This window comes from Orycteropus afer, unplaced genomic scaffold, assembly GCF_000298275.1.
Source record: "Orycteropus afer afer isolate SDZICR_OR568_19922 unplaced genomic scaffold, OryAfe1.0 scaffold00002, whole genome shotgun sequence".
Taxonomy (NCBI): Eukaryota; Metazoa; Chordata; class Mammalia; order Tubulidentata; family Orycteropodidae; genus Orycteropus; species Orycteropus afer.
In genome coordinates, this window is record NW_006921589.1 from 7,686,102 (window position 1) to 7,711,265 (window position 25,164).

The window sequence follows — 25,164 nt, forward strand, 5'->3', positions numbered from 1 at the left end:
AGCTTGGCTTGTTTTAATTAAATTAGATCACACAAGACAGGTGTCTTTGCAGTAAAATTGTGCACAGCCCATTTTTATCTCATTAACTGTAGTGCTCATCAAGGATTTGTGTTTTTCTTTCTGAAAACTCTAGGTAAACCAGTCATGATCATAACAGAGTACATGGAGAATGGTTCCTTGGATGCATTCCTCAGGGTACGTGACTATATCAAATCCAAGAATGGTGGGGTTTTGAGCACTCTAACAGACTCCTTGGATCAGTTCTGTCTGGTTGTATTCATGGGCTTTTTGAAGGTGACAAAGGAGGAAGAGTGGAAATAGGGCCTAATGTGATCTTTAAGGCTATTAAACACGATGAGGATAGTTTTTGATTTATTCTCATACAGTAGAGCTGTTTGAGCCATAGATTCATTACAGTTGGAGAATTTCCATCTCTTACAGGATGAACACCCAGCTCCTAGGATACACTCTACTAGTGAATTAGTGACTTCAGTCAGAGAGGCCCGGAAATAACGTTGAGTTTCATTGCATACCGGATAAAGACATCAAAAGAGATCCAAGTTATAAATGCTTGGTGATAATTAATTTAGCCTAATGCTAATGAAATGTTCTTCATTGCTTTCCCATGCAGAAGAATGATGGCAGATTTACAGTCATTCAGCTGGTGGGCATGCTTCGTGGCATTGGGTCTGGGATGAAGTATTTATCTGATATGAGCTATGTGCATCGAGACCTGGCTGCAAGAAACATTTTGGTAAATAGCAACTTGGTCTGCAAAGTGTCCGATTTTGGCATGTCCCGAGTACTTGAGGATGATCCTGAAGCAGCTTATACAACCAGGGTAAGGAAAATGATAACCTAGGCTTTTGCCCTGATCAAACAGTTCTTCTCATCTCCTGTTGATTTCAGGTCCTTTACAATTTCTGAAATGTCCTCATCCCTCAAAGTCCTTCCATCTCCAGGCTTTCGTTTTCAAACCCTGTTCCTCAGAAAAGATAGGGATTTTGAATCAAAGAATTTAGATATGTGACTAAGCATGTTACAAAGCCACAAACTAGAAGGAAAATGAATTCTTTTTTCTCTCCCAGTTTTTTGGACAAAGTGGTAATAAACAAGCAAAATAGATCTTTAAACTGCAGGCAATGAAGAGAAGCTAGTATGAGGGTAATTCACCTAGCAGAGGAGCCATTGCTGAAAAAAATCAGAAGGTAGCTTCATTTATTACCGTAATTTTCTCTACTTCATCTTTCTTTCATTTGTTCATTTACCCACACATTCTGTTTGGTTTACATTTTTCTATTTGGTTCTATTCTTAAAAAAGAAAGTCTTCTTTTGTACATTATTGCAATAGACTGTGGTAATGCTAGCTCAACATTGTGAATGTGATTAATATCACTCAGTTGTGCAATTAAAAATAGATAAAAAGGCAAATTTTGTTATGTATTTCACCACAATTATTTTTTCAATTGGTTAACTTTTTAAAAAACAAATTCTTCTTATGCTAAACATTATAAAGCAATGCTTCTGATTGATTGGCTACTGAATCTGAGAATGTATATAAAGAATTTATAAAACATTCACAGTATGCAAGGTTTCCAAGAATCTAATGGCTTTCATTTTACTACTGGTAGATAAGCGGGGATTAGGGCACAGTTAAGAGTTATATTAGAAAACGGTTAGTGACTATGCTATCTTAGTTTACCAATCTGCATGTAAAATACTAGGGGAATAAACACAGCCATGAAACAGTTACTGGTCATTAAGGCTGACACTGCCAACGTCAACAATAAAGCACAGTTACTAGCTATTTTCCTTCTTTAATGATAACCATTTTACATCTGCAGTCCCAAGCATAATGCTTTTTATTTTTGTTGTTTGGTGAGGGTTTTTTTTTTTTTTTTTGTAGTAGTCAATTTTTGTGGCTCTAATTTGATTCTAATATATATTCTGTTTTGAATCACAAGTCCATTCATTTAGGAAATAATGCATCTTTGTGAATGCTGAAAATCTTCTATTTTCTCCCAGAAGTTGAGCCTTCTAGGATGAAACATTTACATAGATAAACCTTAGCCAAATATTTGAGGAAGGCAGAAAGGAGGTAGCACAAATGTCCTTTTGTGTGTAACAAATATGAATGTAATGCACCAGGATTTCCAAGTAAACTGTTGTGGATCCCTACAATTTCCAGTATAATCAATTGTCCTATTTAAACCAAAAACACATTGCCATTGAGTTGGTTCTGACTTATATGGCAACTCTATAGGGTAGAGTAGAACTGCCCCATAGGTTTCCAAAGATATTAATCTTTATGGGAGCCAACTGCCACATCTCTGGAGTGGCTGGTGAATTCAAACTGCTGACCACCTTTCAGTTAGCAGCCGAACAACTACCCACTGCGTCACCAGTGCTCCTTTTGTCCTGTTTAGTCACCCCGATAAAGCAAAGAAAACTTTTACAGGAGCTCCACCTGAACAGTTCTCTGACTTCACATTGAATCAACTTCCCCAGGTGGGTGCCTAGGAAGTGTGCATCTTCTTACCTAAAAGCATAAACAAACAAGAGACATTTGGGGCAGGCTGAAATAAGAGAGCTCAAGCAGGAAGAGAAAGACTTTTCCAACTTTACTTTGGTAATACCGTCACTTGACCATTTTTGCAAATGTCTTTTTGAAAATTAGATAATAATGAAAGTTCTGCTCTCCTTTAAAGTCAGTAATGGCATAGCATCTTGTGTTAGCTAGGCTTCCCCTCTGGAGCCTTTTAGCATAACTCTGTGGGGCATGTTTTTCTGCTACAGAAAGATGATGGTGTGATGGGTGGGAACTTTTATACTGAAGTCTTTTAGCATGATTTCCACAGCAACGTTCAGCAATGACTTTGTGCTGCTGGGTGAGAGAATCCAAGAGGTCAAGATGAGTGTCAGCTGTACATCCGTAGATACCCCCACAGTGATCTATCACAGATAACACATGTATTCTGGAAAACCAGAGATTCCCTCTCTTCTATAATATTGCCTTAGGCAGAGTCAGGCAATAGGTAGACTTTTTAAAGATAATTAAATGGATTACTTGTTCACTTCCCTGTGTCTGAAGGAAACATATGAGAAGCTATGTCTCAACCTTGGAAGACTTTAGTCAAAATAAACAAGTTTCTTATTTTTGTTTTGAGAACTATCTCAGGAATGCTGTGATTCTGCTTGGCAAACAGTAACAACCTTCAGAAATGAAAATGGCACATTGGTGATGTACTTAGGGAATAACTTATGGCTCAAATGTTCACAGGGTGGCAAGATTCCTATCCGGTGGACTGCGCCAGAAGCAATTGCCTATCGTAAATTCACATCAGCAAGTGATGTATGGAGCTATGGAATCGTTATGTGGGAAGTGATGTCTTATGGAGAGAGACCCTACTGGGATATGTCTAATCAAGATGTGAGTCCCTGTGTTCTGAAATATACATCCTTGCATTCAGATTCAGGAAATTACACATCACTTTATGATAGAATGAGCTTTGGGATAGGAATGATAGATGAAACTTGAGATTTTTAATAGAAATGTATCTAGTAATCAAATTCAGCGATATGGTCATGGAGTTCAAGAACAAAAATTAGATGGCCTCAGTAGGATACTGTGGGAGGTAGCCAGATGTATAGATGGCTCGTGAGATGGTACGGAATACTACTTGTATTGGTTAACTGGACAAAAACAAATCGAAGCTTCAAAATTTAAGAAAATAAAAGGACATGTGAACAAACACAAATTTCACATGTGACAAAATTGACATGAAAGGTTTATTGGAAGAAAACTAGTAAATATTTTAAAGCTGGCATAGTTGTAATTAGAGCTTGCCCCTTGAGGACTCTAAAATAAAGCTTCACTAAATGACCCTTTGTAAATTATGCACATCGCTTTAAATGTACCATCTGGACTGCTTCGTAAGGGAGTATCCACAATGCCTGAAATTTCAGAAAAGCATTCAATAATGACACTAATAAGATTCCAGAGTAATAGAATTTAATTACAAACATCTCTAGTGAGAAAAAAAAGGTGGGGGGACAAAAAGCCTAAACCAGGGGGTCATCTTAGAAAATTTTTTAGCTCATTCTGGGAAGGTTTTTAGTTAGTGCTAGAAGGGTTGGATATCAGATCACAATAAAATGGCCACTCTCCTTTCTAAATATTCCCATTCTTTATAGGAGATAAAACATTAATGTAGAATGTTTACAAAGGAATGGTTATTTCATTTATCAATTGGAATTACATTCTAGTAACAATCTTCTTTTAAAAATTCTCTGACGTGGAATGTCACCCGACCCTCTGCCTTGCTCTCCTGAGTCAACAGGAAGTTACCAAGTCTTGACAATTAAGAGCCAGGTGCACTTAAGAAATATGATGCAGCACCCTTATCAATGAAAGAATGTTCAGAGCACTAGAGAGGGTAATGCCCTCCACATCTAGTGGGGTAATGAGAATTCTCTGCTCTAACTAGATTAAGGGGAAGGGCATGTTGACATTGTGTTATCTGTATATTATAAAGGAAGATTCACAGCAGATGGGAAGAAAGACAGCAGCCAGCATAACTGATAGATAATTACAGGTTAGAAAAAGATGGGGTGACCATTGTGCAGTCTGTTGTGTGATGCAGTTATGCTTTGCCACCTTCTAGTAGCAACGTTTGGATTCAGGTTAGAGACGCTCAGAGGGACAAAGGTGAACCACCTTAAATGACCAAGTAGGACATGTCTTTATTTATTTATTTATTTGACATTTAAGGCTTCCTTTATCTCAAGTGAGGGTCATAGCCGGATGCTCGTTAGGGCAGACTCTTGAAAGATAATGTCAGTTTTCCTATGCTGAATATCTTCAGACCTGTGATTTCCACAGTTTCGATATTAAAATAATTATCGTCATTTAAAATTTTCCATTTGTCTGCTTTTACCCCTGAAAAAGTGTTTCAAACCATTTCTCACAGATAATATTGATCTGTCATTTACATGTATTTGTTTCTGTGTTGGATTCTGTGTAGAACATGAATCAATAGGAAATGGAAGTGGTGAATTACGTTCATGTCTAGAATTTATTTGGCATATGGTGAATGGAGCGAAAGTAACTGTTGAAAATATGTCAAACTTATCGAGTGTTTTGTTTGTTTTAATCCTTTTCCCCCTCCTCCAAAACATTCAGCAGTAAACTGAGAAAATATGCTTTATTAACCCATAAGCCATCTCTCAAGCTGGCAGCAGATAGGGAGCTCATGAAAGAGTGTTAATCAGTCTGAGGGCTATAACAAATTATGTTACCCTGGCATCAGCCCAATGTCACTTGCATTCTTGTCAGTTTAATGTAAAATGTTTTCTTTCATCAACTGTAGAGTCAAGACTATGGACCTGGAAAGAGAAAAGAAAGTCTAAGGATCAAACTGACCTATCCAATTGCCAGAAATAAAAAGAATAAAATTAAGTAAGAGAGCATAGAGGAGTATACCTTAGGAGAAGCAAATAATACTAACTCAACAGGATATTGGCAAAATGGGTGGGAAAAAAGTCTCTGAGAACTTAATGAATTGCAAGATAATTATTAATCTGAAGTATGGATCTGTACATAGAAAGTGGACCCAACTAAATTGATCATTTTCTCTTGAAGTTGTTGAGCAGGCAGTTGATTTATCTCAGGTGAATCCAATGTGGTCGTTGAGCTCAGTAGTCATTAAGATGGTTGCAGCCACTGACTGGTTTGCTATTAGCTATCCTTATGGTGCTTATGGTGGTGGTGGGGGGTGGTAGTGGTGCAGAGAATTAATTTAAAGCAAATAAAATTTTTATAAAACCTGAAACAACAAGCCCTCTAAGATCTCATGTAATAACCATAAATAGAGCCTATAAATAGCTGAGAAATTATGAAATTATTCCTATTACATATTACATCACTGGGATTCACATCCTGAAGGAGAGGAGCAAATAAGAAAGCCAATAAGAAAAACATTGTAATGCTTGTGAAGACAGATCAGAAAAATTAATATTAGAAGAAAGACTGTTAAGTGATTTATGTCTCATTAGAACTTCCTTCTTGCAGATATGTGCTATGTGCGGGTCCACTGTAAAATGCAAATGCCCTAAAAGAAGACTTTTAACAGGATTAGTTGACAACTAGCTGAGCCCAAGAAAGGAATACAGAACTGAGGCGTGAGGGGGTAGTCTTCCAAAAAGACAAACGGCTGGGTACCTGGGGGAGAAGTATGTTGAGAAGGGCAGTAGGAGCAGGTCTTGAAGAGGGCCTTGGTGTTAAACCATTCATTTTCTGGGCAAGAGGACACAGGCTTTAAATGATGTAAAGGGAATTCCATTTTGGTGGCAAAAGTACTGAGAGTGTTGAGGTGATGATGCTGAGTAACAGAATTGCGGGGGGACCTCTGGGGGCCATCAGCAAAGCTCTGACACCATGATGCTCATTTGATTGGGTTCTAAGCATTCTTGGAACATTGATACATCTTCCCTTTAGAGTTTCAGATTGACATTGCTATTTGATAACAATTCATAGCAACAGCTGGTTTCCTTCTCCTGTTGCCAGGAATCCTCAGGTCCAGCTTTAGTTTCTGTGAAGAATTGGAGCTGTTCCCATGCTCAAGCCTGCTGGAACATGCCTGTTGAGGGTGAACCTCTAACAACAGATTGCCTGGCAGCTGAATGTACCATTCTGTGTCTTCCATAGGTGATTAAAGCCATTGAGGAAGGCTATCGGCTGCCCCCTCCAATGGACTGCCCCATTGCACTCCATCAGCTGATGCTAGACTGCTGGCAGAAGGAGAGAAGCGACCGGCCGAAATTTGGGCAGATTGTCAACATGTTGGACAAACTCATCCGCAATCCTAACAGTTTGAAGAGAACGGGGACTGAGAGCTCCAGGTCAGCCATGCTTGCTTAATAGTGATGTATGAAAGAGTACATTAGAGGTGGCAGGCAAGTAGTGACTCACTTTAATTCCTGCAACCTGGGTGGCTTCTTTCTCAGTCAGTAGAGTATTTATGGTAGTTTTAGTTACCATTCTGCAGAGCCTAATACCTGTCAAGCCTGAAATAGTTATAATGAAAACAATGTAAAAATAACAACAGAGAAATAACTATAATGCTTATTTTATGATGCCAGATCCAAAAATTCAGGAAGAAAGATGCAATGTATTATTGGAAGATGCTCAGGTCAAATGCTGTATTTTGAAAGGGGAAAGGAACATTGGGTTAGTTAGAAATAGGACTAGAAGACAGCTCTTTAAGCACTGCTATTTTGAGTTGATTTGTTAAGTGTTGTTGTTGTTATGTGCCGTGGAGTCGGACCCGACTCATAGTGACCCCTCCTTGGGTTTCCAAGGCAGTATCACTACAGAAGTAGATTGCCCCATCTTCCTTCTGAGGATTGGCTGGTGGGTTTGAACCGCCAGCCTTCTGGTTAGCAGTCAAGTGCCTTAGGCACTATGCTACCAGAGTGTTAGTTAAATGTTAATCATAGCAACAGATTCATTAGTTTTCAGTTCTTATGGTTTCTCTTTTTCTGAGTCTTTGTAGAGTAGAAGAAAATAAGGCCAACATAGAAATTGATCGACTTACAAAGCATGAATGTAAATGTAAGTGTACTGTGAGTCCTGTAATCAAATGAGACTTCTTTACGTGGCGACTGGACTTATGCAGTAGAGGTTTAGGATACCCAGAGAGCAGTCCCAGCTGCAGGGATATAGACCCTCCTTATCAGGTACATCATCTAAGAAGACAAGCACAAAAACCAGGTGACTGAGACCTGCATGGGGCACCTAAACTCATTGCCATCCAGTTGATTACAATTCATAGTGACCCTATAGACAGAGTACAACTGCCCCATACATAGGGTTTCCAAGGCTGTAATTTTTATGGAAGCAGACTTGCCAAATGTTTCTCCCATGGAGTGGCTGGTGGGTTCAAACCACCAACCTTTCTCTTAGCAACCGAGCATTTAACCACTGCATCTCCAGGGCGACTACATGAGGCATTTACTCATCTCCAAATCTGGGCTTCTCAAAGGTTTTTCTTTCTTCAGGACCCTGGTTCAAAATGAGACGAGATTTTTTCCCACAGCACCTAAACCCTTCGGGCTCACCTTTGCAGACGCTGTGATCTCTGCTCTGTCCTCCCCTCCCCCAAAACAGCCTGAGGTCCTGGAAGAGAAGCAGCACCCTTGTTTTCTGTAATGCACAAGAAAGAGAATTTGGATAAACAATCAGATCCCCTCTGTTCTCCTCCAGGCCTTCAAATCCCTTAGTCTTGACCACTTTACAAAGAGCTCAGTGTTTAAGCGCTTCTTAAATAACATGGGTCTAAATTAACATTTTACCTCTTCCACTTACTTAACTCTGTGATTTAAAAAAAAAAAAAAAATCACGTAATATTTCTGGGCTGTGATGCACTCTTCCATTTCCCAAGAAGGTGAAAATAGATTCCTGAAGACCTCCTTTGCAAGTCTAGTTGACTTCTTTGATTCCAAGGTAAAACTCCTCTGGCTTATCGATCTTTAGCTCCAGATCCTAAGGCCAGTTCTTTGGTGATATGATGCTTTTCTGGCTCACATAAGGTTGGTGGTTCAAACCCACCAGCCACTCTTCAGAAGGAAGACTGGGCAATCTACTTCCATGGAGATACTACCTTGGAAACCCAAGGAGGAGGGGTCGCTATGAGTTGGATCCAGCTCGATGGCAGTGGTTTTTTTTTTTTTTTTTTTTCTCACATAAGCTGTTCAGCCGCTAATACTGCATAATGGCTGCTTTACACCAACATGCAGAACAAATTGAGTTATTGGATACACTTTTGTCAATTCTAAATTTTTTTGCACGGATGGTACTTAAATAGTTTTGATGCTTATTACTGCTTATTGATAATGGATGTAGTATAACATGGTATGTGATTCAGCACAAAATTAGGCAGATACCATGATGTTCCACAAAGAACACAGACTTCCAGGAACAAGCTTGAAAGTGATCCCTCTAGTTCACTGATAATGAATGAGAATATTTTCATCCTAAGGTCATTTTGACCTTCTAGGCACCTACAGTCCACATCTTTGTCTTGTTAATAATGCTGTTTGCTTAAAGTTACAAGTTCATGCAAACAGTTGGTCTTTATCTAATTGTGACTATTATTGGCAAGCATCCAATAGTAAATTAAATGTATAACATTTTAGTTGCAATATTTGTTATCAATGCAGAATTGGGGGAAGAAATAAATCTTGATTATTACAGCAAAAATCTGCAGTATTTTACTCAGAAAATTTGATTTAATTGAATAGACACACAAAAGCATGGTCTCAAAGGCAAGCTTTTATTGGGACAAAAAACTGATAATTAAGTCTTTATTAAGATATTTATATGAACATGGTATTTCCCATCAAAATAATTTAGGTAACGTGAAAAAATATGGAAGTGGATTAACACTGTTCTGCAGGAAATTAAGGCATTATCTTAATTTTGTTTTCACAAAATAATTTTTCAATTGATTCAGAGTAATGAAAAAATTAGGATAAAAATATTTGTACTCAAACAGTCTAAGGATGAAAATCTGGTCAACATATTAAGATTAAAAAATTCTATAATTTCTAGAGAATAAAGAAGTTCGAGAGAATATCACATAACAATGGCAGTGTTGTTATAGAAGTAATTATAGTAAAGATGGCATAGGAAATAACTTTGAAGGTCTCTGTGTGGTTATTAAATGGTTTGATGATGGAGATCACTACAATTCTCTTAATAAAGACTAAGTAGGTGATTTACTGTGTACCAATATCATGAGGAGTGGCAACGTTCCTACCTTGAACTGTAGTAGCTCTTGACAGTCACCTGTCAAGGTAATAAAAACACCTGGCCTGAGAAATGCATAAACTAATAAATAAGTTAATAAGAAGCACTTTGAAATTGTTAAAATCATTATTTAGGAGCTGCAGCAAGGGAATACGAGATGCACATTCCATAGTCTAAAGAGTGATCAAAGTGGCCATTCTTCCCCCCAGTCTTGGCACATGTGCTGGTCAGGCATGGGTTGATTAAAGAGGGGATTAACTCCCTGCTGTCCCAAGTTTGTTTGGATTCACTGAGCCTGCCTGCGAAGCTGGCTGGATCCATGCTGGACTTGAACTCTTGCTGTTTTTCTGCTGCCATCAAGTCTGGCGGGTTGCAAGCTCCCAGTCCTCCTTACTCATCCTTCACTAGGGTTTCTATAGATTCGGAACTAACAGCTGTAACATGCAGTGCTGGCAGGAGCCGGATTCTTCTGGGAAGACTGAGCAGGTTTCAGCCACAGAGCTGCCTCCGATCCTTACCCCAGGCTAGGATGTTCAAAGATCTATTATGACCATTAATGCACTAAGAAGTCTGCATAAAACAAACATGGAAAATGGAATCAAGAAGCAGTCCGGTGATTGCTGAGAATTCTCACTTCCATGAGGGAGATTCAGAGTCTATTGCTAGCCAGTGCTCCTCACAAGCAGTCGCCACCCATAGGCCAGAGGTGGATTCCTCGTGTTATTGCTACAGTGCTGAACAGGTTTCAGTGAAGCTGCAGGCTAGCAAGAAACGCTTTGTAACTTCTGAAAATCAGCCAGTGAAGACCCTTTGGATTACAGCCCTGCTCCACAACTGATGATGGGCATAGCACAGCCCTGGGCAGAGTTTGGTTCCATTGTGCATAGGGTCACCATGAGTTGGGAACTAACCCAAAGGCAGCTGACAACAGGGTGATTGATAGGTCCTTGGGCAAAAATTGGTGTGGTGACATTTGACCAATGGTGCTTCCATCCGAAATGTATCGTTGGTGTTTCAGTTCCCCTTGTCTAATTTAGGCAAGCTGACTTCTGTGTCTGCAGTCTCACTGGTACCTCTTGTCCTCTACACTTGCTTGTTCTCTTTCTAGACCTAATACTGCCTTGTTGGATCCAAGCTCTCCTGAGTTCTCTGCTGTGGTATCAGTGGGCGATTGGCTCCAGGCCATTAAAATGGACCGGTATAAGGATAACTTCACAGCTGCTGGTTATACCACACTAGAAGCTGTGGTGCACATGAACCAGGAGTAAGTACCCAGCGATGTAACACCAAAGGGTAAATCTGGATTTAATAGTATTTTCCTTTTTTTTTTTTTTTTTGCTTTGAGCTGCATAATCATCCTACTCATTAAAAAATAATAATAAAACAAAAACTGGAATGCCTCTCATTTTGATTGAGTGTAATTTTACCCAGCCTTTATAAAGCCACCTACATTGCTGCATTAGATTGCTTAATTAAACATTCTAATACACCTGCCTTGTGCTGTATTAATTGTGGCTGATTCAAATGTGTGTCTGCATGAAACCCAGAAATGTGAGTCTCAGCCCTTGTGACTTTTTGTCTCTTTTCCCCCCTACATACAGTGACCTGGCAAGAATTGGCATCACGGCCATCACGCACCAGAACAAGATTTTGAGCAGTGTCCAGGCCATGCGAACCCAAATGCAGCAGATACACGGCCGAATGGTTCCTGTCTGAGCCAGGGCTGAATAAACTCAAAACTCTTGAAATTAGTTTACCTCATCCATGCACTTTAATTGAAGAACTGCACTTTTTTTACTTCGTCTCCGCCCTCTGAAATTAAGGGAAAATCAAAAAATATATATATATATATATCTGCAGCATTGCTTGGTGTACAGATTGTGGAAACTGTGGGGCTCAAGGAAATGACAACCTGTCATTGGAATTAAACCTTGAACAAATGGTTCCTCTGAAGTACTTCTGTAAAATACACATACCTGTATAAATAGAATATCACCTCTGAGTTTCGATGCTGTATTTGCTGCCAGACACCGAGTTTGTCTGAGACACCCTTGCTCCTCTCTCCATTTGGAATTACAGCCACAGCATTTTGTTTGTGGAGTAACTGGCTGTCATCCCTCTCTCACTGGAGTGAAGGCCGTGCCCGGGAACATTTATGAAGGACTCTGTTTTAGCTTCTAGGGCTTGGTTCATTCCGTGGAAAAAAAGAAAACCATGTGGCTCAGCAGTGGTGATCCTTCATGTTCAGCAGAAGCAGGGCTCAGCCTGCCTGGTGGATCACTATTCCTGTGGGAGCCCAGAAAGAAAAGGAACATGGATTATCAAAAACAAAAAAAACCCAGCACCATACCCCGCAACTGGACAAATGAGGTCTGTTTCTTTGGCCCCGAGGTTGTGCCATATAAAGTCTTATCTTGGGTCTCTGCAAACTTCCTGTAACTATCTTCTAGATAGTGGGCTGTGACCGTCTTGAATAGGAAACTTTTATACGTCTTCTCACTAAAGGAGCAACCCCAAATCTAAAAGGTAGGTTGAAAGAACCAGCAGTGGAACTGTCTCCAGGGGGAAAGGTTTTTGTTTTCAGTTTGACCCGATTTGAAGTACTGAGTGGTAAAGATTCTTTCATCTCTGTTAGAACATAGCAGATGAAGATTAAAATTTCTCAGCAACGCCAGTGACTAGGACGCCTGGACTCCCAGTAGGCGCTGAAGCACCCTTTTCCCAGGCCCGCTCTTGTATGTGTGCATATTATCTTAAAAAAATCCATCTTTATGTTGAATACAAGCCACCTTGACTGAGAACATGAAAAACCTGTAAGGGGAAGTGTCGTCCAGCCCTCTTTCGAAACAAATGATACCTCATGGTTGCCGGTTACACCTCTTTAGAAGGAGTGCTACCCAAATTGGGTTGATTCTGACTCATAGCAACATATTTGCACAACTGTGTTCCATAGTATTTATTTGTTTTGTTAGTTTGTATAAAAAAAAATAAAAGTAAAGGAGACCTGGTAGCCACGTAAAGTAGTGCTGGTGGTGCAGTAATTAAAGCACTCAGCTGTTAACCAGAAGCTTGGCCTTTTAAACCCACCAGCTGTTCTGTGGGGGAAAGATGTTATAGCCTGCTTCCCTAGAGATTTACAGCCTAGGAAACCCTGTGGGGCAGTTCTACTCTGTCCTATTGGAGGGCAATGGGTTGGAGAGTGGTTTAAATAAAAATAAAGTAAAATTTTAATTATTTCCTATCTGAAGTGTTATTTTGCACAATTTAAAAGTAGCAGGTGTAATTTAGCAATTTTTTTTCTTTTAAAAAATTCTATTTGTTGAAATTATACAGAGTAGAACATAACACCAGTTCAAGAATTTCTGCATGTGCAGTTCAGTGATACTCATTGCATTCTTTAAGTTGTGCAACCATTTTCACCCTCCTTTTCTGAATTGCCCCTCCCCCAGTAACATAAGCTCACTGCCCCTAACCTTCCTAGCCATCCTTTGCAGCTGGTGTTATCCATTTGAGCCTATATAGATACTCCATAGGGGTTCCATAGCTGATATTTTGGAACGAGATTACTTTTGGTCAGCTGCCAAGCACGTTAACCATTTGTATCACACAGGGTCTCCAAACTGTAAATATATATTTAACATAGTCCCCAGTAAAGTAGACATATTTAAACAAAATTTTTAGGTAAAATATGTGTCATTTTGAGGTGGAAGACCTCTCCCTAGGTAAAGTATGCTCCAGGGGGGTCCTCTGATTCAATGCTATTCATTCTTCTGTGAAAAAGCAGCATTGAACTTGGTATTTGTATCAGAGAGTGCAAGGAGCGGTGACAGGAGCAAGAATTTAGAAAGACAATGTCTCCCAAGGGTCACATATTGGACACACTGTATGCTATCAGTCCCACAGGTCTATCACCATGTACTTTCTGCATTATTGTCCTCATTAATATATGAAGTGGCAAAATGAGGCAGTGAGGTCTATGGATAAAACTGGATTTCAGAGTCTGTAATCAACTCTTCAGATGCTTTTTGCCATTTGACCTATTGAAGCTTCTTCTTAGCCTTAGTTTTTTTCACCTGTGAAATGGAGAGGACAATGCCATTCTCCAAGTTGTGAGAATGCCAGTAGATAATGCATATCCCTTACCTTATCTCTATATTAGGTCTTGAGAATGTTCGTTTCCTTCCTTTTAAGCTACAGAATGGAACAGCATAGTTTGAGGTTCGTTCAGGATTTTGGTTCTCTTTTGACATTGAAGAAAGCAGACCAAAAAAATAGTCTGTCTTCTGCTATTTGTCTGGAAAGAAGTGAAATAGGAACTATATGAGGTCAGGTTTAACAGGAAGAGACCTTGAACCCAAGCTGTGGTTTCCCTCGTGCAGGTTCCCTTTTGCCATCCACTCATGCCGAAGGTACTGAGCATCTTGTAAGTGCAAGTAGTCATCTCAGGAGAACTTCTCACTAACCTGGTTGAGTCATTTGCTCCATCCTTTGGAGAGTTTGCTTTGGTTGAGAAGTACTGAAGGATCTTTTTCCGGAGTTTCTTTCTTGTTATTGTTCTGCTCTGATACCCCCTGTGCCCAAATAGGATTAGCTAAAGTGGCTTTACCAAGATGTCAGTGGTGAGACTTCAAACTCACCTTGACCTCTTCATCATCAGGAGACCTGCCAAGTACCACCATGCTTTTGATCTATAAGACCCATTATCCTTAGATGCTCCTATTTTATGTCTTGGAACTTTCTTATAGAAACAGATGAATTTTCCATGGTTGTGTTCAGTCCTAGAAAGAAAGGGCATATACCTTTTTTGCCTAGTTGAGTTTTAACATTTTTAATTGTGTCATTTTTTATCACTTTTAAACAAGTTTGGCTGATTTTAATGACCTTTTTTCCCCTTGGTTTTATCCTAAAAGCTATTTCTTACAGAGCAAAGAATGTTAAATTTGATGCTGTCAAATCATGACAGTTTAGGAAAAACCTTTTTTACAGTATTAGTTGTAAAAGCTTTTCTGTTCAGAAGGAATGTGAAATTTGTTTTTAAAATGACTTCGACAATTTTTGTTTCATCACCAGTTTTCCTGAAATCTAGGAGTCTGGGATATTCATGTGAAAGTTGATGAATGGAGGGTGCTGGTTTTTTTTTTTTTTTTTTGCTTGCTTTTCTTTAAATTTTTATTGTTTTTATTCAGCAATGCTGTGGAGTAGTATGTGTTGTCTTTATAATCCAATTCCAAAAGCATGGTATTATGGCATTATCTTTTAACTAAAAACAGAATGTAACCTTGCATCACTGAATAATTATTGCTTCTATGAAGTTGACAACTTAAGATTTAGAGATATTTTCCTGAACATTGAATATATTTAAAACAGAGCATTTCAAAAGGGAGAGTTCATCAGTTCCACAGTATCTTAACAAATTAATGTTATATAATGTATATGTAAGAACCCCAGCTAGCACCGTGGTTAAAAGCTCAGCCGGTTTGAACTCGGCCCACACTCTGAGGAGGGAAGATGAGGCAATCTGCTTCTATAAAGATTTACAGCTTTGGAAACCCCATGGAGCAGGCAGTTCTATTCTGTTCTGTAGGGTTGCTGTGAGTCAGAACCGACTCAGTGGCAGCAGTTTTATTTTTTGGAGGGACACCTGTGTGTGTGTGTGTGTGTGTGTGTGTCTTGCTCTTGCTCAGTAGGTATCTTTGTAAATAAAACTATTAGGTGAGGATTAAAAGAAAGGTGGAATTTGAAAGCTTACCTCATTGTAAGGTCATGTTTCCTGAATACTAGCAATTTGAATGAATGAGTTGGAATGAAGGCCAATTGAAGGGTCTAAAAAGGACTTTCCAAATATCTAAAATAATATCCAGTAGAATTAGAAGTGAGAATAATAGGAATGTTGCATTTGTTCCCCGGGTGGTGAAAGGGAGTCTGTCACCCAGACGGCTATGATTTCTGAAGCCAACACAGAAGTTAATGCTGGGAAACTTACTCCACTTGTTTTTGTTTGTTTGTTTTTGTTTTTGTTTTTAGTTTTAACAAACAAAGTTTATTCTCCCACAGTTTAGGCTAGAAGTCCAAATTCAGGGCACTAGCTCTAAGAAAAGACTTTCTCTCTCTGTTGGTTCATAGCTCAGAAGGAAGGTCCTTGTCCACTTTTAGCATCTGTGGGCCCAGCGTTCCTTGGAGATTTCCATGTCGCAGTCTCAGTCTCTGCTGGGTCTAGGAGGTTCTCAGCACAGGGATCTTGCATCCAAAGGACTAGTTTTCCTTTCCTGGCTCTTCTTTCTTGGCAGTAGTAAGTCACTACGATCTCTGCTCCCCTGTTTAATCCCTTTTATATCTCAAAAGAGATTGACTCAAAATACAACCTAATCCTATAGATTGCATCCTGCCTTAGAAACGTAAATGGCTCTAATCCTGCCTCATTAACATCATAGAGGTAAGAATTTACAACAAATAGGATAATTATATCAGCTCACAGTAGAGAATAATTACATACCAGAATCACAGCCCAGCCCACTGCATTCTGTTTTGTAACTGAGTTTCTCCACCTGTAAATTGCTGTTGTTATGTGCCACTGAGTCTTGCACCAACTCAGAGCAACCCCATGCACAACAAAGAGGAACACTCTCCATCCTGTGCCCTCCCCATAATCGTTGCTGTGTTTGAACCCATTGTTGTAGCCCCTGTCAGTCCATCTCATTGAGGATCCTGCCTCTCTTTTTGCTGACCTTATAACTTACCAAGCTTGATACTCTTCTCCACGGAGTGGTCCCTCTTGAAAACATGACCAGATTACAAGAAACAAAGTATTGCCATCCTCGCTTCTGAGAAGCATTCCATCTCTACTTTATCCAACACAAATTGGTTTGTTCTTCTGGAAATCCATAGTATATTCAATATTTTACACCAAAACTATAATTCAAATGCATCAATTCTTCGGTCTTCCTTATTCATTGTCTAGTTTTCACATGTATATGTGGTGATTGAAAATACTGTGGTTTAGGTCAGGTACACCTTAGTCTTCAAAGTGGTATCTTTGCTATTTAACACTTTAAAAAGGTCTTTTCCAGCAGATTTCCCCAATACAATGTGTCATTTGATTTGACTGCTGCTTCCATGGGCATCGTTTGTGGATTCAAGTAAAAGCAAATACTTGACAACTTCGGTCTTTTCTGTTTTGTCATGATGTTGCTTATTGGTCCAGTTGTGAGGATTTTTGTTTCCTTTATGCTGAGGTGTACGTACTGCAGATTGTTAATGAGTTTTCCACCAGTCCTGATGCCACATTCTTCTTCATATAGTGCAGATTCTCGGATTAGCTGCTCAGTTTACAGATTGAATAAGTATGGTGAAAGGACACAACCCTGACACACTTCTTGTTTTAAACTTTACAGTATCCACTTGTTCTGTTCAGACAACTACCTCTTGGTCAGTAAACATCTCTCTGGTATTCTCTGCTTTCAGCCAAAATCCATCTAATATCAGTAGTGATATCCCTCATTCCACATCTTCTAAATCTGGCTTGAATTTCTGCCAGTTCTCTGGCAGTCAATATACTGTTCCAACTGTTTTAAGTTTTCTTCAGGAAAATGTTACTTGTGTGTGATACAATAATGTTGTTCAATAATTTCTGCATTCTCTTGGATCACTTTACCTTGGAATAGGTACATATATAAATCTCTTCCAGTCAGCTGGTCAGGTAGCTGTCTTCTAAATTTTCTAGCATAGATAAGTAAGCATGTCCAGTATTGTCTTCATTCATTGACACACCTCATTTGATACTCCATTAATTCCTGTAGCCTAGTTTTTCACCAATTCCTTCAATGTAGCTTGGACTTCTTCCTTCAGTACCGTTGGTTCTTGATCATATGCTACCTCCTGAAATGGTTGAATATCCACCAGTTCTTCTTGGTATAATGACTTCTGTCTTCCCTGGATGCTTCTATGTCATTCAAAATTTTGGCCATAGAATCCTGCAGTATTGAAGCTCGAGGCTTCAGTGCTATCAGCTTAAGAAATGCCAAGCATGTTCATCCCTTTTGATTTTCTAACTCCAGGTCTTTGCACTTTTCATTATACTTTAGTTTGTCATAGAGCTGCCCTATGAAATCTTCTGTTAAACTCATTTATTTCATCGCCACTTCTCCACACTTTGGCTATTCTCCATTCAAGAGTCAGTTTCAGAATCTCTTCTGACATCCAGTTTTGTCTTTTTTTTTCTTCTTTTCTCTCTTTTTTAATTAAAAGTGGTAAACAAAATGAAACTCATGGCCGTTGAGTCAATTCCACTTATAGTGATGAGCCCTCCTTGGGTTTCCCAGGTGGTATCTCTACATGAGGAGATTGCCCAGTCTTCTTTCTGAGGAGTGGCTGGTGGGTTTGAACTGCTAGCCTTCTGGTTAGCAGTCAAATGCTCTAGGCACTATGCCAAAAAAGTGGTAGACCTATCAAATTCCTTCTGGCAGGATAAACATGCATCACTTAGCCTTGAAGTACATTAAGCAGTTATTTGGGGATTGAAAAGATAGTGAAATGCACAAGTAACCCCCATTACAATGAAAGGAACTGGAGAGTAAAGACATCTCGATATCTTTATGACTGACGCAAAAGGAACAATGCTGTTTATTGAGTTGCAATGAAGTCTCTTGAACTCGTAATCCCATGTAGACCACTTGCTTTGTCTGGTCTCTGTCCAGGCAATTTCCTATGAAAAAGGAGTGAACTGAATTCAGAGGAGAGAAGAAGGCTTATTTTTCTGAACTCTTACTCTGGCATCAACTAGATATAAACCTTCACTGCCCTGTGCTTCTCACTTCAAACATCCCATCCCATTCACACATACATGCATACATGTGCACACTAAGTCTCTAAATTCCCTACTTAATGTTTCAAATATATTTTTATGTCCAGGCATTTAGTATAGGACTTTGACCAACTGCAAGGACATTGTTGAGTTTATGAAACCTCTGTTTCTCCCCTGAGAAGATTGAAATTTCTAGTAGCAAAGGAAAATTAGCATAAACAATTTGCCTATGTGTACAGTGTTGGTTATAGTCCATATAATATTTAAAACCATGATTTATATTGTTTTAAATACAGAATATATACAGAAATACACACCCACCTGATAAAATCCCTGTACATTCATATTTCCAAACTAAATTGATAGACTTTCTCATTCCAGAAAGGAAACGGTTGGAAATATATATCTGATTCCTTTACTTTCATACTTTTTCTTAATGGATGGCTCCTTGAAGCCACTGTAGTTTAACTTTTGTCTATATTTATAATTTTACATTTCTTAAGTAATTTCTGCCTGAATAACTTATAAGAAAAACTTTATTTAATTTCTTCCAATAGACGAAAGTGTTTTCTATGAATTTAAATAATGGTCACTTACCTCTGGTGGCACAGTGCCTAAGGCATTTGACTGCTGACCAGAAGGCTGGCGGTTCAAACCTACCAGCCACTCCTCAGAAGGAAGACTGGGCAATCTACTTCCATAGAGATACTGCCTCGGAAACCAAGGGGTCGCCATGAGTCAGAATTGGCTCAGAGGCAGTGAGTTTGGAGTTTGAGTTTATCTTAAGGAAATTAAATTTTATTTATCCCTCCCCCACAATAAACAAACAAATACATACACATAAAACACACAAATAAATAATGGGTGAAGGCTGGCGGTTCAAACCCACCAGCCACTCCTCCAAAGGAAGGTTGGGCAATCCTACTTCTGTAGTGATACTCCCTTGCAAACCCAAGGAGGGGTCACTATGAGTTGGGGCCAACTCAACGGCACATAACAACAACAACAATATAAGCAAAGTCATATATGTGACAGTCTGCTTCCATAAACATTCACAGCCTTGGCAACCCGCGGGGGCAGTTCTACTCTGTCCTACAGGGTAACTATGAGTCAGAATCCACTTGATGGCAATGGATTTTTGGGAAGCCTTTCTAACCTTGCACAACTGAACCACAATGAGTGAGGATTATCATTTCAAAATGAATAAAAGCATGGCCGCAGACTCAGGGCCCTGGGTTCTAACACTAGCCTCACTGCTTCAGAGTGCGTAACCTTAGGCAAGACTTGGCCTCTCTGTGTTTCAGTGTTCTCGTCCACACAGCAGGGATAAGAATCTTACCTACCTCAGAGCTATTGTAATTAAGCTGTTAATAAATATTTTGTTGTTGTTAGTGTAACCTGTTTTTCAGAAGATGAAATTAAGATTTTATGATCTACTAAACTACTCTTTATTGAGCCATACCAACTTCTGTGCAGCCATACTCCTTGCAATATTGGCCAACAACTGGCTAGCGATATTACGTGGCATTTTGTCTAATGTCTTGTTCCTTTCTGTCTAGGGAGTAGATTCTGCTATCTTGGCCTCACAGCCCTTCCTGTTGACCACAAAGCCCATGGAATGAAAAAGAACACACCCTTCTCAGTTCCTCCTCAATATGTTCTGCTTCTACTACACCAGTGCTGGGGCAAAGACACTGATGGAACACCATTCATCTCTGAAACAAATCGATGTTTGATTTTCCAAGCCCCGTTCACAGTGAAAGAAATGACAAACATTCAAGGTTCAGCATCTGTTCTCCAGTTGTGCTTGAGGAATGTATTGTCTCACAGCACCAGCTCTGCAGAGCCCTTGTTTCCAGACTCCTCCTGGTTTTATTTATACATGTTTCCATATTTCATTCCTGTACGTCACTGTTGCATTGACGTGGCAGCAAGTGACCAAAGGCTACAGGTTTCACTATGGACACCAGGTCAGGTGCCACCGCAGAAAACAAAGCCAGTTCCCATGAGCTGCCTCTGATATGCATTGCTGAAGTAACATTTTACCCAGGGTGTGCCATTGCAGTGATATAAATATATTTTTTTCCTAGACTAAATATGAGCTGACTATCTCTTTTGATGTGTGTACATAGGTGAGTGTGTGTGTACGTGTGCGTGTGTATGTGTGTGTGCGCGTATAACCTCATGCTTAGAACTGCCTGTGAATGTTGTGGAATGCTACACCTGGAGGGTTCTGGTTTCCACCAGTGCCAAGAAAAAGAGCCACGTGAGAGAGTGGGCCTGTAGATCATGCCCATCCCCTTAGAGAGACAACCCAGAAATGTTAAATATCCCATATCTATAAGTGTATTTTGTAGCTGCCACACTAACCTTAATAAGTAATTCTATAGCCTTGGACAGAGGCATTTTCACCTCAGCAATGGAGTAATTTTAGAATATAGACCATTCAGGTGATGGTCCATCATCAAATTCACAAATTCTGACTCAACTCCTCATCCAAATCAATAATAGTTCTTTGATAGAGAGAAGGGGATGGAATTGTCTGGTAACCCCAAATGGAATACAAGTAGCCTTTGTTTTCTTGCATAAATGGACTTGTTGAATGCGAACAAATATATGCAATTCATATACTTTTGGAGATGAACGTAGATGCGTGTGGCAGCTTTGAGATGATGTGTCTTGGATTAATACTTTGTCTCCCAATATCACAGAAAAATACATGCCAGTGACTTGAGGTTGGTGTAGTTAGGGTTAAATGGCCTCAAGCAAATTCAGGATCCCAATTTATCTAGAAAGTTATAGAGTAATTAATATGCAGCTAACTCTTAATGGCCCTCAAAAATGCATCAGCCTTCTAGAATCTGAAGAAGGTCCAGTGTGTGAAGACTCAGTATTGCTCTGATGTGTGTACCAAACTCCAGCCAACATACTGCCATTTTGCATAATCTCTGAGTGTTTGCCTTGCTTATTTTAAACTATGGTTGCAGAAACTCTGGCCATTTATATAAGCTATAACATCAAATCAGGGAAAAAGAGGAAAAAAATAGAATCTGAACCGAATGTTGTTGAATAAGTAGAGAAAATCATCAATAAATATTTATTACATTCTGACAGGGTGTGTGGCATTGTATTCTCATAACTATGCCAGAATGACAAAGTTAATTCACCCCTTTTGGGGAATCTTAATATATTTTTAAAGGGATGTGCCTATGCATTGATGCCTGAAAAATATGTATAAAGAAATGAGATTGAATCTCTGAGCAGGTCATCTTTCCCAGATAGGTAGGAAGAGGAAGCCAAGTTCAGAGACTATGTCAAGCCCATGAGCGAACGCTGGTCCAGTGAGCTCAGATGTTAAATCGTGCCCAGATCTTCTATTAGGCAGCATTAAGCTGTCCCCTGCACCAAATTAAATAGTTTTACCATGTGTCCACTGGCCCAAAATTGTTTTTAACAATCTTACAGATGAAATGTTCTGATATGTTAAAAAAAAAAAAAAAAGTTATTTTCAAGAAAGGTTATATTCATGATACTGCTGGTATGTGTGTTCTGAGGCCTCTTGTATACAATCTGTGAAGGATATGTGTATTAATCCATACACGCTTATAGCCTCCATATTTGTCTGAAGACACTTAAAATTCTGACCAGTAAAGGAAAGTTCTAGAAGCAATATTTTCACTTATGTAACATTCTCCAAACAATATCAAGTATTGATACACACTGAAGAGTGCATTTATTTTTTTGTATCACTCCACGTATATTGGAATATGCAAGGACTGTGGTTAAAATTAGAATGTATAAGGCATATTATAATTTAGTTCATTCTGAAAAGGAAATTAACAGAACATTGCTTGGTTTATAAATATTCCAAAATTTGAGCGATCTTGAGTTAGACATAGATTTTCTATTTTGTTTTAATTTGTCAAGGTATTTTTCTTCCCTTCATGAACTTTAGGTACACATAACTTATGTCATTTATTTATGGTCTTTTATACCTAGTTTGTAAAATTGTAAGATAGCAAACTAAATGCAAAGGGTTTGCATTTGAAAATAATAAAGTAGTTACCGTATACAACCCTGACATTTAGTTGTCTCTTCAATATGCTTTGCCTTAAGTATGATGTTTCTAAATTAATTGTCGTCTTATGATTAAAACGCAAAATCTTACTTTCTAACTGAGTGTGCTTATTTGGAAGATAAAAAGCATTGGCTGGCCTTTACCCTTCAGAATAATGCCATTAGCACATCTGATTCTATCAGATCCTATATCCTGTGGTATTTAAGACTATGAACTATAGAGGTCAACAGAACTGGGACTTTGGTTGGAACGTAGGCTCTACCTCTTAATCATTACGTGATCTAGGGTAAGTTTCTTAACTTCCTTGTACCTGTTTTCTTATTTGTACAGTGATGATGACAGTACCAAACATTTTATTGAAGATTAAACATATTAAAGCTTTTAGCACAGTTCTGGTATCTAGACAACCCCTTTCTGATGGTATAAGCGATCTCAATATCCCCAGTTCTACACCCTCTGGAACATGTTTGCTGCTAGTCCAAGTGGCTGCTTGCCAATGATGCCAGTTCCAACTCATGGGATCTCCATGCACCATGGAACAAAACGCTGCCTGCTCTGCGCTGTCCCCATCATCAGTTGCAAATCTCTGTGATCCACAGGGTTTTCATTGGCTAATTGAAAGGGTAGATCACCAGGCCTTTTTTCCTAATGGGTCTTAGTCTAGAAGCATCCCTGAAAGTTGAGCATCACAGCAACACACAAGCCTCCGCTGACTGCCTTGTGGCGGCTACACATAAACTTCCCTGACCAGAAACCTAACCTGGGTCTCCTGCGTAGAGAGGGAGGATTCCACCACTGAACTACCAGTATCTCGTTGAGCCTTACCCCAAGTTTTTAACCTGCTATCCATGGATACTTGTTGTATTAATTCATGCCAAGGGGTTCAAAAATACCTCTAAAAGTTACAGAAATGTCAGTGATGACATACAGATATTCATTTTGATGGGGAGAAGATTAACAGCTTCCATTAAATTCTAAATTGATGTGGAATACAAAAATATTACGGGCCACAGTTTTAAGGGTGGAAGCTCTCAGCAGGATGCTATTGCATTAAATTCAATTGACAGAGCTCAATTGCCAATTGAGAAACAGGCTCAGAGCTTGTTAACAATGTATTTTCTAAAGGCCCTAAGATCAGCTGCCTTTGAGGAGGGGGGAGAGGGGAAACGCACATGCAGTTGAGTGTGTTGAGGAACATTTCAATATAGGGCCTTGAAATAAAATGAAGTTTAGGCTCTGGGTTGCAGCTGATAAGTTTGTGATCATTTCCACCAGCTTCTCTCCAGAACCAGGATGACTAATCCGTAGAGTAGTTGGTAGCCTATTTGTGATCTGAGGGACTGGGCTTGGTATTTTCTAAAAAGCCTCCCTCTCCCACCTGTTTGTTGTTGGTGGTTGCCATCCCGTCTAGTATGACTCACAGTGATCCCGTGTATGCAGAACAGAACTGCTCCACAGGGTTTTCAAGGCTGTGAGCTTTCAGAAGCAGGTCACCAGGCCTGTCTTCTAAGGTGCTTCTGGGTAGGTTCGAACCACCTGCCTTTGGTCTAGTAGTCCAGCATGCTTAACCGTTTGCACCGCCCAGGGATTCCTCCCACCTACTTAGCAAGACAGAAAGCCAGCCAATAAATTTTTCCTTAGTTTTCTAGATAAGATGATAGAATGGTATCAAAATTACCATATGTAATCTTAGCAAACACGCACTGCCCTCAAGTCGTATCCGACTCATAGAGACCCCTCCTTGGGTTGTCAAGGCGCTATCACTACAGAAGTAGATTGCCCAACGTTCCTTTCAAGGAGTGGCTGGTGGGTTTGAACTGCCAGCCTTCTGGTTAGCAGTCAAATGCCTTAGGCACTATGCCACCAGAGTCCCAATCTTACCAATATTTCTGAGGTAGATTTAAGAGTTGTGTAACATGAAAGTTATGTATAGCTAGGGGCAATGAATACTAGCTTTCATATTGTTGTTGTTGTTGTTGTTATGTGCCGTCGAGTCGAACCCGACTCAGTGACCCCTCCTTGAGTTTTCGAGGTGGTGTCACTATGGAAGCAGATTGCCTAACCTTCCTTCTGAGGAGTGGTTGGTGGGTTTGAACCGCTAGCCTTCTGGTTAGCTTTCATAATAACTCCATATTCTTAGTGGCTTAACGTAACAAAGGTTTAGGTCTATCTAACATCACAGGGCAAAGGAAGAGCTGAATGGTTTTCCCTGGCAAGTCGTTTCTAAATGTGACTAAGGGACTAGGGTTCCTTCCTGCCTGTGATGCTGTCATGTTAAATATGTGGCCTCCCAAGTCATTCCAAGGAGACTAGATGGACATTTGTGTTGGGGTTTGTATGGTTAGGCTTGGAAATGGCTTCTAATACTACCTCCCATAACTGAAGGAAGCCAAAGAGAAGAGCAATCAGCCGAAGGGATTAGGTGAGGAGGGGAAACTCAGGGACGCCCAAAGAAGCAGGCCAGAAGAGCAGGAGAAA

General features: G+C 39.6%; 1 protein-coding gene across 1 annotated transcript in view; it reads left to right on the top strand.

The window, feature by feature from the left end:
- Positions 1 to 11,524, top strand: part of EPHA4 (EPH receptor A4) — a 169,726-nt gene extending 158,202 nt beyond the window's left edge. The window contains exons 12-17 of the mRNA XM_007957002.2: positions 134 to 195; positions 632 to 841; positions 3,281 to 3,430; positions 6,707 to 6,900; positions 10,917 to 11,072; positions 11,410 to 11,524. Of these exons, the coding sequence (XP_007955193.1) occupies positions 134 to 195; positions 632 to 841; positions 3,281 to 3,430; positions 6,707 to 6,900; positions 10,917 to 11,072; positions 11,410 to 11,524 (887 nt within the window). The remainder of the gene's footprint in view (positions 1 to 133; positions 196 to 631; positions 842 to 3,280; positions 3,431 to 6,706; positions 6,901 to 10,916; positions 11,073 to 11,409) is intronic.
- The last annotated feature ends 13,640 nt before the right edge of the window (positions 11,525 to 25,164 follow it).